Here is a 15,000-nt window from a genome sequence, read left to right on the forward strand (position 1 = left end):
AAATTTACCTTGTTAAAGATAATTCATCTTTATAAAGATAATTTTAATTTTGTTTGTTTCAAAGAAATCAATGAGAGGATTTCATGCTTTCTAATTAATTCCTCCAATAAATTTAATAATATATACATTGTAAAATAATTTCAATACTGTAAAAATATTTTAATATTTTGTAATCTATTAGATATATTTTAGTATATAAAATTAAATTTTATAATAAATAGAATCATAATGTTAAAACAAGTGTATTAAAATTTAGATTATTTTGAGGGGTGTAGATGTCGTTTTTCCTATTATAATTGCTATATTAGAATGAGAGAAATAAAAAACCAACAAGCACAGACTAATGATACGAAAGTTTTCAAATTACATAATTCAAATGAATATATAATTTATCTAAGAAATCAAAAATCCAAGTTGGACTGCAATTTCAATTAGGTAATAGCGAAACATGAACATAATACTAAGCATGAGTATAAAAAGGCTTTGCTCTTTATTAGATTTCTTAAATTCTTGTAGCTTGAGGTTCTTCATCATCAGTAAGGCTTCGCTCAAAAAGAAAAAAAGAAAAAATCAAAACACAAACACAATATCTAGAGATGTTTAGCTACAGTGGCCTATGCCTTCTTTGGCAAGCTTAATTTGTTTTCTCAGAACAACTTGCAAACTTAGAGAGAAAATTTACCTCATCGATCATCAGCTTGTTATGGGTTTGTAATAATTTCCCGCCCTTTCTAACCGATTTAACAGCTACATACTGACACTAATGCTCTTCAAAACGACAGTATTTTCGGGTCGTTTGATCATTATGTATAATTGAGTGCACGTGACCAACGCGTGCACTCACTTACTAAGTTTAGACAACTTGAGCCGGACGCCGTACACGAGTTCTCTAGGAGTAACTGAGAGATCATATGCAAAGAAACAGCATTTCATACTATCATTTATTATTCAGCCGACATTGCATCTGGTCTAGGAATTAGATTTTGGTTCATTTTGAACAATAGGCATATGTGGCAAATATCACTTGGGATTTCTCCTCCTTCCACTGGTAGATTACAGTCGCTGAGATCCCATTTTGTTAAAGAACATAAGCCTGATAGAGAAGGTAACATCAAATTAGTCATAGGATCTGATCTCATTCACATCATATTGGTAGGGAAGCACAAATCCCATGATGTAGATGATAGTGGTCCACTGCTTTAAGATTCTTCAAGATAGAAACAGACGTTGGAAGTTGCCTAATTGCTGTTCCACTATTATCAAGCTCTTCTAAGTGTTAGACCCATGAAAACTTATGTTAGGCGCAAATATAAAGGGGCAGGGGCTGCTAAGTAATTTTAGGGGCAGGGGCAATTTAGTAACTTTATTATTAATTAGGGTTTAGCTATAAATAAGAGATTATGGAGTCATTTAGGGTTTATGTTGAGTTTTGTCTGGTATTAGGAACCATTAGGAGTTTAGGGAGAGATTTACCTACCTCTCGAATTGTAGGTCAGGATTGATTGTTTGTTTTCTTTTGATTTAATCAATAAATGTCAGCCCTAATTTAGCCCTAAGTTCTATCAAAGTGGTATCAGAGCAAGAATCCTGAGACAATGGCAGCAAAGAAAGTGGACGAGCTTGAAGAAAAATTGGAAGCAGAGGTCAGATCACTCAAGGCTACGATTGATGAGCGATTCAACACCGTTCAACAACAATTTTCATCTCTTGAAGCCATGTTGTTGAAATTGACGGAACTCCACCTCAACCCTCCTCCGGCAGCATCGAGGGGCCATGGTGGTGCGGTAGGAGAAGGATCTAGGGTTACGGAACCCGTGGTAGGCGACGACGCAGAAATCGGAGTGATCGGGCTAGGTGACTCAGGGGCGTTCGGGGGTAAGGCACAACCTGGACAGGCTGAATTTGGGCCCGAGCAAGGAGGATTTGGGTCTGAACATGTTGGATTTGGGGGCAGTAGGCCAAGAGGAGGGATTTCTGGTGAGAAAAGGAGCGGTTATGGCCGAAATACGGCTGGGCAAGGGAATCCAGCCCACTATGGTGCTGGGCAAGGAGAATTTTGGGCTAGATCTTCAGGATTTGCAGACACTGGAGTAGATTGGGAAGGTTGGAGACCTTCCATGGCACGAAATTGGGCGGGTCAAACTCAATTTGGAGTAGATTCTAGGGTAAGGAAACTGAAAATGCCTATTTTTGAAGGCGAGGATGCCTATGGATGGGTGTATAGGGCAGAGCGCTATTTTGCCGTTAATGGACTATTAGAAAGGGAAAAATTGATGGCGGCGATGTTATGCTTGGAGGGAAAGGCCCTTGCGTGGTTTCAATGGCGAGAACAACGACAACCAATGAGGTTGTGGGGTGAATTTATGGATCGGCTGTTGGAGAGGTTTCAGGCCACTCAAGAGGGAGATTTGTATGAACGGTTTTTTACTCTGACCTGTGAGAGAACGGTTATGGAGTATAGGGAGAAGTTTGAGTTGCTATCAGGGCGTCTAGGGGGGCTTCCAGAGGCGGTGTTGGAAGAATATTTTATGAAGGGACTGAAGCTAGAAATCCGAGCCTCACTACACTTGCTAAGGCCGAGAGGGTTAAGGGAGTCAATGGAGTTGGCACAGATGATTGAGGATAAGAACACAATAGAACGGATTAATAGGAGCAGTTCAGTCGATTTTTCATATCGAAAGAGCACACCATTGGTAGGACAGAAAACTCAGACTTTGGGGTTTCAGCAAGAGTTCCAAAATACACCATTGGGAGGCTAGAAAATGCAAATGATGGGTTTACAAAGAGATTCCCAAAGGGATCGGTTTAGTGGGGCATGACTAGAGGTGACTTTCAAACGCCTCACAGAGATAGAGATTCAGGATAAGAGGGCGAATGGGGTGTGTTTTTTATGCGATGAGAAATTTTCACCAAGGGCATTGATTTAAGGATAAAACACTACAAGTCCTGACTATGTGTGACGAGGAAGAAGGCGAGGAAGAAGAGGCAGTAGTTTCATAGATTTCACCTTGAGGACAAGGTGTCTTTTTGGGAGGGGAGTAATGTTAGACCCATGAAAACTTATGTTAGGCGCAAATATAAAGGGGCAGGGGCTGTTTAGTAATTTTAGGGGCAGGGGCAATTTAGTAACTTTATTATTAATTAGGGTTTAGCTATAAATAAGAGATTATGGAGTCATTTATGGTTTATATTGAGTTTTGTGTATTAGGAACCATTAGGAGTTTAGGGAGAGATTGACCTACCTCTCGAATTGTAGGTCGTGATTGATTGTTTGTTTTCTTTTGATTTAATCAATAAAAGTCAGCCCTAATTTAGTCTTAAGTCCTATCACCAAGCTATCTACTTTCCCCAAGTTCTCTGGCACATTTTCAAGTTTGAAGCAGCCAGAGAGATTCAGAATTTTGAGAGATTCATAATTTTAAGAGATTTCAAACCACTGATGGGACTTGGAAGACACTCGAGATTTTGCCAATCTTGAAAATTCAACAAAACAAGGCCAGTTAGATATTTCAACTGACAATGACAATTCTCGAATAGCAGTTCCATCTAAAATGAGCATAGTTAGAGATTTCATACTTCCCCAAAACTTTTTTAGCTTCGAGCAACCAGAGAGCGTTAGAGTTCTTAAACATTTTAATCTACTTATAGTAATTGGAAGACTCAAGAGATATTTACAACCTTTTAAATTTTGCAAAAAATGCTAGAGAGATATTCAATTGACATTGACAACCCTCTTATAGCAGTTCCCAATAATCAAAGCGCCAATATATGTTCCATACGTCCCATGATCTCTGGAAACAATCTGAATTTCAAAAGGTCAGAGAAATTCAAAGTGGAAGGAAATTTTAGAGCACTTATGGAATTTGGAGGACACTCAATATTTTTACAACCTTTCAAATTCAACTGAACAATTCCAGATAAAAGTACAATTGATAATAGTAGTCCCTTAATATCAGTTCCATCCAAAAGAAGCTGCTGTAAAAACTTCATATTTCCCACAATCTCTGGAAATTTCTTCAACTTTGAGCAACCAGAAAGTACCAATGTTTTTGGAGATTTCATAAAAATTGACCTTAAGTTCTGAAAAGGATGTGAAGATGTCCATAGAATGAACCTTAAGTTCTGAAAAGTCATATACCATGCATTCGACTACTTCAGTTCCTTAAAAATCATAAAAGCAGATGATAAGTGCAGACTAGGATGTGAAGATGTCCATAAAATTATTTATCTATAGATTTAAAGCATAGAATGTTGAGCAAAACAAATGTTTGATAGAATGAGTAATATGCTCAATGAAATGCCTTTATGAGTCAAGCATGTCAGATGACTCATAACAGTGATTCAGCAAGAGATGAGAATAATCTAGAATAGTCATGAAGATAAGATCAAAGATTGAATTAAGCAAATGTGGGCAGACCTTTCTCAGGGCACAAAGTCGTTTCCTTCGGATCAATGTAACGATGACCAAAGGATCTCTTTAAAAGCCTACATTGTGCAATTGATAGCTTGGGCAAAGGAAAACATTTTGTACGTGCATCATAAAAAAATTGGTTTTGAAGGCTTTCGTACAAAGAAGTCCAAGAGCTTCATCATAGTATAGTTGCTTAAGGACCAACAATTCGTCCACTGTATGTGTTGTCAACGATGCTTATCTCTGGATGTTATGATGATCCTGCTACCTGAACTTTCTAGCTAACCTTTTTGTGTCGCAGGCCACTTCCAATTATGTTGATAACATTATATACATTCCATTTTGTTAGGAAATCTGACCTCCTTTTTCTGAGGTTTATCTAACGTTGGCAAGAAAACTACTTACTTCAAATTCATGATAGATCAAGTTATAAACAACCTTTGTAAGAGCTGCCTTACCTATACCTCCCATATCACATATCCCTATCATACGAACATCATTAGGCCCTTTATCCATTAGAATTGTTAGCTTCTCGAAGTGCGAATCCATTCCTACCAGCTCCTTAAGAGTCTATGATTTTAAAGGAATTTTGCTTGATATCTCATTGACAATCTCCATAATAAAGTCCGATTCATTCCTGCAGGTTGAATAGAACAAGAAAAGATTTGTGTTGGTGAGCTAAAACTAGTGTGAGCGTAACGTAGTGTCAAAAAATTACATAATATATATCTACAAAACGGAAGTGATAAAGTCATAACTTGTGTTTGATTAATATCTAAGTTATTCTTCATGTAACTCTTCTCTAATTTCGTCTATAACTCTTCGTATGTAGATATTCATTGATCAAGTTATTATTTCAATTAAATCCTATGATTTTAACAAATTCTTATACATTTATTCTACTGTCTCTCCATGTTCTTATGCCTAAACACTTGATAAGTTCTAGAATCCCTCTGCTCTACCACATCATTCACCCAACAACATAGTATAAAATCTTGTCATGTAAAGTTTTTTGGAAAATTGTAGGCAAGTTGGTTGTTGCAATAACGAGATGAATATGAACGCTATTTTGGTAAAATCTTATTGTTGATACAAATATACACATGCACATGCACACACTGAACATGAAACTAGTAAATAAATATACTGAATAAATATTGGCAGTTTTTTAATAGTGGAGAAATCCAGACACCTTCTTACTTATTATGATTCATGCAGAACAAACAAAAATTAGTTGATCTACATCTTAGAAAATTAATCATTAAGAATAAGAATGATTACCTATCTTTCAATTCCTAGCCAAAGATATTAGCCACCTCTTGCAGAGCGCCTCTCCATTTTTGCACCTTCTCTATATTCTCCTTTAAGAACTTCTTCATGATTAGCAATCGCTTCTTGAAAACTTCCTATATGTTTCCTTACCACTGTTGGTTCAACATCATAGAAAATTAGAAAAACCAATTGTTGGCGAACATGACATGTTCTTCCATTCAACAATCTTAACAAGTTCATCCAAGCACCAAGTTGAAGAAGCACAGTTTCTTGAGAAGACAATAACTGAAATTCTTGATTCTTCAATTACTTTAGACGGTGCTGGTGAAATGGATATTCCTCTTTCACGTTCTTTTTCATCACTGAATACATTAATTCCAGTTTTATTCAAAGTGGACTAGAGGTGATCTGAAAAGTTCTTGCAGTGCGGGTGTCTTGTCTTCACCTCTAAAGCTCAAGCAGACATCGTTGTTCCCGGGATGCTCATGATACAAGCAATTGACTCCACAGCCTCTTATTGCAATAAGTAACTGGCTGTTAAATAATCGTACTTCAGCAAACGAAAATAAAATGCCAGCAAGTAAATTGAAACAGCGGAAAACACCCGGAGTATACCAGTAAAGTGGCAACAGTTTTGGTTCCTGGCAACAAGAGAAAAAAAAAATTTCCCATTCAACTGCTTTAATTGAATTTCTTATGTGAATAAATTGTAGCAACAGATGTATCGTCTCATTGTTCAACACATCACGTGGGATGCATTCCTTCTTGGGCATTTTATCGAACATAATTTCTCAAACATTCCTTCCTTGAACTTGGCCTGCAATTCTATATAAGGTGAGATCGATCATCTACATATTTGTTTTTCTTCCTTCCAATGCTTGAATTTCTTCGAAAATCCCTGCGATATAATTTACTTGATCTAGGTTGTTCTAACTTTTTTTCCTTTTTTTTTATGAATCCTCACCAAAGTGAGGAGGTTTTATTAAAATAAAATAAAAATATAGCAAGAAAACCAGCCAAACTAAAATTACTAAAGCTAGCTGAACAGATAGCTAGGCAGCCTAAAAACATCCTCATGCAAAAGAGAAGCAACATGAGGGGTGCAGAGTCCCACCAAGTAAAGGAATCCACCATGGCACCTAAATTGCTCAAACAATCAGCTTCTCCATCAGCCTCCCTGAAGACACGAGAAAAGCGCAACGTCATGGAATCTATGAGAGCAATACAATTATTCCATCGATGAATAAGAAACCATGGGCGGAAGCCGCTTTTTACGAAGATGAAGCACAGTTAAAGTAGATTCACATTTGATCCACAGCATAGTCCAACATCCAAAAGAAGCATGCTCAATCGCCAAGATAACAGCCAACAGTTCAGCAACAAAAGCCATTTCAACATGTAATGGACAAGAGAAATCCCCCAGAAATTCTCCCTCACAATTTCTGAACACAGCCCCACAAGCGAAAACATGCAAAGAACCTTCAGCGATTTTTTACTATAAACGTAAGCAAATTTTTAATTTTAATACACGCATTAATGATTTAACTAATTTTATGTATGTATTTATATTTTTAATTTTTTCTCATTCCTTTTTATGTAAGCGTGAGTTGAGGCTCGACCCCGATCCAGCCTTTAAATTAAAACCTTGTTCCTTATACATGGGCCCAAATGAGCTTGGGTCATTTATTTCAAGAGTAGCCCTTTGACATCCCTTAAAATTTCTTATAAAACTCATTTTCTATTAAAACTACTTGAATAACTATAAATAAAATTTTTTTTAATTTTAAATGGGATTTCAATTAAACACTTAAATAAATTAAGGTTTTAATAAATAATTTAGACCCACATCATTTCATAATTTATATCTATATTTATGAGAAGATATTTAATTTTAATAAATGAGTTTATATTTTATAAATTAAATAAGAAGTATTTTAGGAAATAAAATTCAATAAGTGGTGTTGTCTTTTACGTTTCAGACAGATCACCAAAACTATTGGTGTGTTAAAACTTCACTTACTTTCAAATCTTATTGAAGACAATATGAATTTGATCCAACTTAATGCTAGTTTATATGATGTTGGTTTAATGCCTATGTTGGGGGTGTCAATGCCTTTGCTTTCAACCATTTCAACTATAGACAACAGATCTCTGATGTATTTTCTTTGTGATAAATATACACAATGTGCGTCTTGCAACACTTTAATTCCAAGGAAATAAGATATATATTCCTAGGTCTTTTAAGGCAAATGCTTTCCTAAACTGAGTTATAAAACTTTTTAACTTTATAGTACTTGGACTTGTAATGAGTGTTTCTTCTTATGAAAAGAGAGTTATCCAAATTAGTATTAATAAAACCCCAATGCAATAAACAGCTTTTTAGCTTATCAAACTAAGCTCTAGGAACTTGTTTGAGTCTATATAGACATTTGTACAATTTGCACACAAATTCAGGTTTCTCAGCATTAATAAAGCCTTTCGGCTGACACATGAATACTTCCCTAGTTAACATATATAAAATAAAAATTGCCAACTGAAATTGAAGATGCATGCTTACTGAAATATTCAGAGAATACTAAGCAGGCTTCTCCCTTTATTTGAGTTCACTAAATGGATTCTTGATGTTGTGGTTCCTCATCACCTCAACATATGTAGTAAGGCTTCGCCTTGACATTGTTGCTACAACCATCTTTGATGCAAAAAAAATTTGAGGGGATCCATTCAGATTATAAGTGGTAAAGCGATTCCATTGGATTGTAGTTTTGTCAAACTCCTCCATATGAACTGGGTGAATATCACACCTCTCACCTCCGATCCTGGCCAGAACACACCCCTGAGAAGTTACAGAATTTATGATTACAGTCCACAAAGCATTTGTACTTTTCATGGGAATGAATGGAAAAAATATTATCTATTTATTACAGTCCACCGCATGGTTTTAAAGTTTTTCCGGACTTTCCCGCACTTTAAAATTCTAGACCAGAAAACTACTCTATTTGGCAATGACACAGTCCACAAAGCATTTGTACTTTTCTTTGGCTACTAATGCATGATAGATTGAAAATGAAGCTAATGAGGAGGCATATTCCAATAGGCATTATATATGATCATTATGTTTTTTCGGTGAAGGATATGTTGCATGTTCTTAGGGATTGGATCGTGGAAAAAAGACTTTGGAACCGATTCCTCCCTATGGCACAATGCCATCAAATCTTTTCTCTTAATCTAAAGGAATGGACTTGTCAAAATCTATTGAGTAAAAGGCTGTTGGGTTCAAATTTGAAGTAGAGTACTTTATTTAGAGTACTTTGTTTGGAACTTTGCAAGTTCGTTAGTGAACATCAAGCTTGCTTGGCATTGTTAAAGTCTTGGAAATATGATGGATGACCTTCAAGTAGTGGGAAGAGTTAAAAAGCTTGACAAGGAAAATTACAATACGTGGGCAACATTGATGGAGTCTTGCTTACAAGGTCAAGATCTCAGGGAGATTGTTTGTGGTAACAATATGAGACCACCAACTGAGGATGCCGCTTTAAAGAAGTGAAGCATTATAGCTGGAAGGCCATGTTCGCCATCAAGACTACAATTGAAGAAGAAATGCTGCAACACATAAAAAAAGTTAAAATACCTAAGAAAACTTGGGATACTTCTACAGTGAGTTTTTCAAAGAAGAATAACATATGGCTACAACTTTTGAAAAATGAGCTACTATCAATTTTATAATGAAACATGACAATTGACGAGTACTTAAACAAGTTAAAATCCTTATGCCATGAAATTTCTAGGTTAGATTCTACTGCTGCAATTTTTAAATCTAGAATAAAGAGAATTATTGTCAATGGTTTGAGGCTTGAGCTTAAGAGCTTTGTTACAGCTATCTAAGGTTGTCCAACTCAACCAATTTGAAAACTTACTTGCTGATCAAGAAGCAATTGACAAGAAATTGAATGGAGCCTTAGTAATGGATGATGAGGAAGCGTTTTTTATTGATAACACTATTAGAAAAATAATTTTTACTGATATTAAGTTGCTGATACTAAATAAAAAATATCAATATTTGATGACTTAAGTAACTTTTAGTGTGTTTTACATAGAGTAATGATACAACCACAAACTCTTGTACAAATTTATTTTGTACAAACTGACGTGGTATTAATTCATTGGTTGAATGAAAATATAAAATAATAAAAACAAATCATGTGGGCCAAGTGATATTGAATTCAACCAATCCTATCATGCCACGTCAGTTTGTACAAAATAAGTTTGTACAAGAGTTTGTGGCTATATCATTACTCTTTTACATATTAGTGCCGGTGGTTATTAATAATATAGTATCATAAACTCTTACTGATACTAAGATATATATTTTTAATTTTTCTTATTTCAAACGACGTAGTTTTACTTTTAAAATTAGGGCATCTTAAATTCAACACTTGTGAAATTTTTTGGCCTTAACGAAAGTACTATTCCCTCTTCATCTTGCCTCTCTCCCAAATCCTTCCCACTCATTTCAAGAAACCCTAAATTGAAACAAAACAAATCACCCAACCTTTTCAGTCTTAACAAAACAATTACTCTCAGTCTCCCAACAAAATAAAATCATCCTGGTTTTACTTTAGGAAGCGTATGGGTCTTGATTCTTCGGTCACCACCAAAGACAACCAAAGGATAAAAAAAGTCAAACAAGATGAGGAGGAATAAGAAAGAGGAAGAGCAAGTCAAAGAAACTAGCTTCACAAATCTATATGAGAACTCCTTGTTCGAGGTGTTGAAACACGCGGACACCAGAGAAACAAATGTTAGTGTTTGCTCTATTTCTTTCATCGATTTTCTTTCTCTTTTTGAGATTTTTCTAATTTTCTCTTAATTTCGACTGTGATTTTATTGTTTCTATAGCTGTAGTTTGATTAATTTTGATAAATTTTGCTTGATTTGATGGAAAGCATGATTTATTACATGTCTGCTTGAGATAAGCCGGTTAGTAATTTTTTTTTTAAAAAATAATTATATGTAATATTTGTTTTGATTCGCATATCATAAACATGATGTTATTGTCTACTAACTAATTATAGACTTCGATTTACATTCACTTAAATAGGATATGATTATGTATCCTTTTTTTTTTTTTTGGCTGTTTGCTGATTGTGTTATTTATAGTGTTGTTATTGGCGGTTTATATGCTGAGTAGGGCAGTATTTTAATTGAAACAATTAAAGATATGGGGAATTATTAGGTAGAAAGTGGCTGCAGGAGGAGGTTCTTCTATTTCAGTATGCCTAAATAGTATTCATTTTGCCCCTTTTTTTTTTTTACTGCTGACTATTGTTCCTTGTGAATGTGTTTCTAATCCAGAGACTTTGCCCTGTGGTATCCACTTTGAGAAAGTACTCATCTGCAACTAAACAGGTAATTGTGCCTTTTATAACTTATTACTTGTAATGCACTGATTTTGGCTGTATGACGATTGTATTCTTCTATATGTATAGGCTTTTATTATTATTATTAGTGAATCAGCTGATATTATTATTATTAGTGAATTTGGCTGTATGACGATTGTATTCTTCTATATGTATAGGCTTTTATTATTATTATTAGTGAATCAGCTGAATGCTTAAGAAATTCTAATACTAATAGTTATGTTCTTCATTATACTTACAATGTATGGATTTTGATGCATTTTAAGAAGAATATGAAATTAAATATTTGACTGTAGGGACAACAAATATGTTCGAGCTTTTATTAGTATAATAGTATGTGAATTAAAAATATTATAATTTGAATAAACTCCGAAGCTTTGAAACTATGCACTTTCATGTTGCTATTTGTGACAGTGGATTTTGATTGCTCTTTGTTAGCGACTCGCTTTTGCTTGTTTGATAATGTTTATAATTCGTCCATCTCATTATACTTGAAAGTTGGTGATTCTATGTAATTTATAAATCCAACCGGTATCTTTTTATTTAAATCAGTAGGCCAGAAGCAAAGCAATCTTTTTATGCATTGGCTGTATTAGTAAATCACATAGATAAAATCACAGGGTTTATATTGTTACTTATTTCTTTTCTGTTTGCAGGAAAATTCCAAGGGATTTGACAGAGGCATCACTATCTGGTGCAGGATTATCCATAATAGCAGCCCTTTTTATGTTGTTTTTATTTGGAATGGTAGGTTGCCGCTTGCATAGTTGTGCCTCTTTTGTCGGATATCATGGGTGCATTTTGCATATTCAGTGTATATTATCGTCCACCTGGATTGTTTGTGTATCATGATGCTTTCATGGAGTTCTATTTGGCTTTTCATTGTTTCTAGAACAGATTAAATTTAACAAAAACTATTCGCAATTTTTCTATAGGACCTGATTTAAGACCCACTGGTTCTGAATTCCACTCAATGCTTGTTATACATTCGCTTAAGCATGGAGAGGAAGCTGATGATGATTCTGTTGAAGGTTCTCATACGCTAACTGCCAATAATTTTGATAGTTATTCACATGAGTAAGTGAGCCTTCTCTGAACCACAACTTATAATTTTTATTTTCAATTCTGTGATCACAATATTTCTCTGCTATGTGCCAATTGCAATGATGCCTTCTTTGATTTGTATTATATTTCCTTTCCAGGTATCCTATTTTAGCTGTCAATTTTTATGATCCATGGTGCTACTGGAGTAAATGCCTGGTATTTTTATTTTCACCTTTTGTTTCTCAAATTTTGTCTTGTTGCTTTTTGATCATTGTTGTCTAGATTTACCTTACTGGATCTATTCTTTCTCATGTTTTTGTTGATTTAATTGCCAGATATAATATTTTAAATTTATTCACTTGGATGTCATGTTTGTGCCTGCTCATATGCACACATTGCTCTGTGTGTCCACTGACAGTTGCACAGAAATTCCTTCATTACTTTGTTTAACCCCATTGCTCTGTGTGTCCACTGACAGTTGCACAGAAATTCCTTCATTACTTTGGTTAACTCCATTGGTCTCTGTGTTTGTGTTTGTGTTGAACTTTCCATGCATGTTATACAACCAAGCATGGGTTTTCTTTTGTTTGTTTGACTGTATTGTTAGACTTCCTCTCATGATGTTGTTAATAATTTCTCCTCTTTTTCTTGGACAACGGTTAAAATAATTTTTATTGTTAATACAATATGCTTGTCTTGCATGCATTTATATGCCATTAGGAAACTATGTAGATTGCAGCATGTAAATTTTATCAGTTTTTTTATTGTGCATGTCTTGAATGGTGCAGGATGACTTACAATAAACCAAAGCATGTATGTGGGTCAAAACTAAATAATCAGAGCAAATGTCAAATTGGAATATGGAAACAATAATAGAAGACTTCATTTCGATTACAGAAAGAAAGAATCCGCGAAGCAATAAACATGTGTTGGAAGATTGTGCTGTTACTATATATCAGATTATAAATTATTTGTAGTTGGTAAACAATGTAATAAGTTTCAAACAATGTAATAATTTTTAAATTGTTCATTGCAATGTAATAGTTTTCATATTGATGGATGTAAATTTCAATTCAAATGCCAATTGCAAATGTTCAATTTCTATTATATAGATTTCTAATTTTTTTTTTAATTTTTCTATTATATGTATAAAATAATTTTTAAAATGTAAACTATAATATTATTTTGATAATATCTTTTTATCGATTACATAATTTTTAAATAAATATTTGGGTTAAATAGATTTTACAACTCATAAAAAATATCTCATGTATTGATAATATTAAAATTATTTTATATAAATTTAAAATAATTTGAATCTTTATATATTTATTTTAATATTATGTTTATATCCATTATAAAATTTAGTTTAATATAATATAATACTGTAAAGTATTAAAATATTTTTTGAAGATTAAAATTATTTTAATATACATATGTTTATTTTATTTTTTCCTTTCGGAAGCGAAAGCAAGTCCATGCCCGACAACTTGGGGAGGAGAGGCTAAAGGCAAAAACTGGAACATTTTTTTTTTTATGTGATAATTTATTCTTTCTATTATATAATTTCTTTTCAAAGAATTTGTTATTTTGTTGCTTGTTTAATGGTAATTCGTCAATTTTTTTTTCAATCACCCTAAGATTAAATAAATACTTTTAGGTTGATCGAGTTCTTAACCGGCCATATGTTACTTTGACATGGTCAAAAATTTTTCTTGGTGTTTGTATTTGCCAAGATTACATAATACCTTTTCTTCTTGGAACAAGAAATTTAAGCATATTTATCTAGGCAGAATCTAGAAGAAATATACTTATATTGATTCTATCGGTGACTCTCACGTATTCAAATATGTAAAAAGATAAGTAGTTATAGCAAGAGATTTTATTTTAACTGTTAATCCTGACGTGATAATCAAATCCAATACCAAATACTTTCATTAATTTTCTATCTCTCTTAAAATATTTGAGTCCAAAAATCCACAAAATGTTGAATGTTATTTACAAGTCTTAACAGAATGTTTTTTATCTGGTTAATTAATTAAGACTTAAGTGGTGGAGCATTCATTATAATTGATCCATGTTCTTCAACCGCATCCACGTTAAATTCAAATAATTTTTTTTAAAGATCTTGGGAGTTTTTGTTGAAAATTGATTAAAAAAAAAAGGAAAAAAGAAAGGTAGCTTCAAATTTGGTGGCTTAACCACCAAATTTGTTGATCAAATTTGATGGCTAAGCCACCAATTTTGATCAAGATTGGTGGGCTTGATTTTAGGCAAAATCTTGCCTATAAAAGGAAGCTCTCATTCGAGAACTTTGTATCCAAATTCCAAGAGAAGCAATCCAATTGAGAGCATTCAATTGGTGAATGCAAGTGAAGCATTGAGAGCTTCCAACATGGGAGAGAAATATTCTTAAGCATGTAGTTATATTGAAGGAGCATTTGGCTCCTCAATATGGGTATTACGAGTTTGCTTTGTTAAGGGGTATTTCTCAGGATTATGTATTTGGGACTTGGGTGAGAGAAACTTATTTTTGAGAGTGTGATTGTAATAATTTTTCACATAGTGAATATTTTTCTCTAGTTGTCTTGTGACAACGGCCGTGGTTTTTCTCCGGATTTGGAGTTTTCCACGTAAATCTTGTGTTGTGTGATTGGTGTATTCTCCATTTAATTTTTTCTGTTAATTTGTTGCTTGATAAATTGCTTGGAGTGATCTTGGGAGGAAGTTCAAATTTCTAACAGTGGTATCAGAGCCATTGATTGAAGTTTTGGTGTCGGGGTACTATTCACGTATACGGTACTGTTCACGTGAAGCAGTGGGAGCCAATCCAAATAATTTGTGGTGAAGAGAATA

At 33.9% G+C, this 15,000-nt stretch overlaps 2 protein-coding genes across 5 annotated transcripts in view; one reads left to right on the forward strand and one right to left on the reverse strand.

Moving 5' to 3' along the window:
* Positions 1-15,000, reverse strand: part of LOC112496823 (disease resistance protein Roq1-like) — a 97,709-nt gene that overhangs the window by 74,846 nt on the left and 7,863 nt on the right. The gene's annotated exons all lie outside the window — the stretch shown is intronic.
* LOC102620627 (uncharacterized) lies at positions 10,111-13,228 on the forward strand. Of its 3 annotated transcripts, none has more exons than XM_052437059.1 (6): positions 10,111-10,481; positions 11,036-11,089; positions 11,757-11,847; positions 12,036-12,177; positions 12,303-12,360; positions 12,901-13,228. In XM_052437059.1, the coding sequence occupies exons 1-6, from the start codon at positions 10,371-10,373 to the stop codon at positions 13,015-13,017; spliced, it is 573 nt and encodes a 190-aa protein (XP_052293019.1). In that variant the 5' UTR covers positions 10,111-10,370; the 3' UTR covers positions 13,018-13,228. The 3 variants fall into 3 exon arrangements, with proteins under 3 accessions (XP_052293019.1, XP_052293020.1, XP_052293021.1); XM_052437060.1 differs by having other exon boundaries at positions 10,112-10,481; positions 12,955-13,228; XM_052437061.1 differs by having other exon boundaries at positions 10,114-10,481; positions 12,933-13,228.

This window comes from Citrus sinensis, chromosome 3 (assembly GCF_022201045.2).
Source record: "Citrus sinensis cultivar Valencia sweet orange chromosome 3, DVS_A1.0, whole genome shotgun sequence".
NCBI lineage: Eukaryota > Viridiplantae > Streptophyta > Magnoliopsida > Sapindales > Rutaceae > Citrus > Citrus sinensis.

Excerpts from the sequence above, each read along its gene's own strand:
- LOC102620627 (XM_052437059.1), top strand. The coding sequence starts at position 10,371 with ATGAGGAGGAATAAGAAAGAGGAAGAGCAAGTCAAAGAAACTAGCTTC. Across the intron at positions 11,090-11,756 it reads ACTCATCTGCAACTAAACAG|GAAAATTCCAAGGGATTTGA; the intron begins GTAATTGTGCCT and ends TTCTGTTTGCAG. Across the intron at positions 12,178-12,302 it reads TTTGATAGTTATTCACATGA|GTATCCTATTTTAGCTGTCA; the intron begins GTAAGTGAGCCT and ends TTTCCTTTCCAG.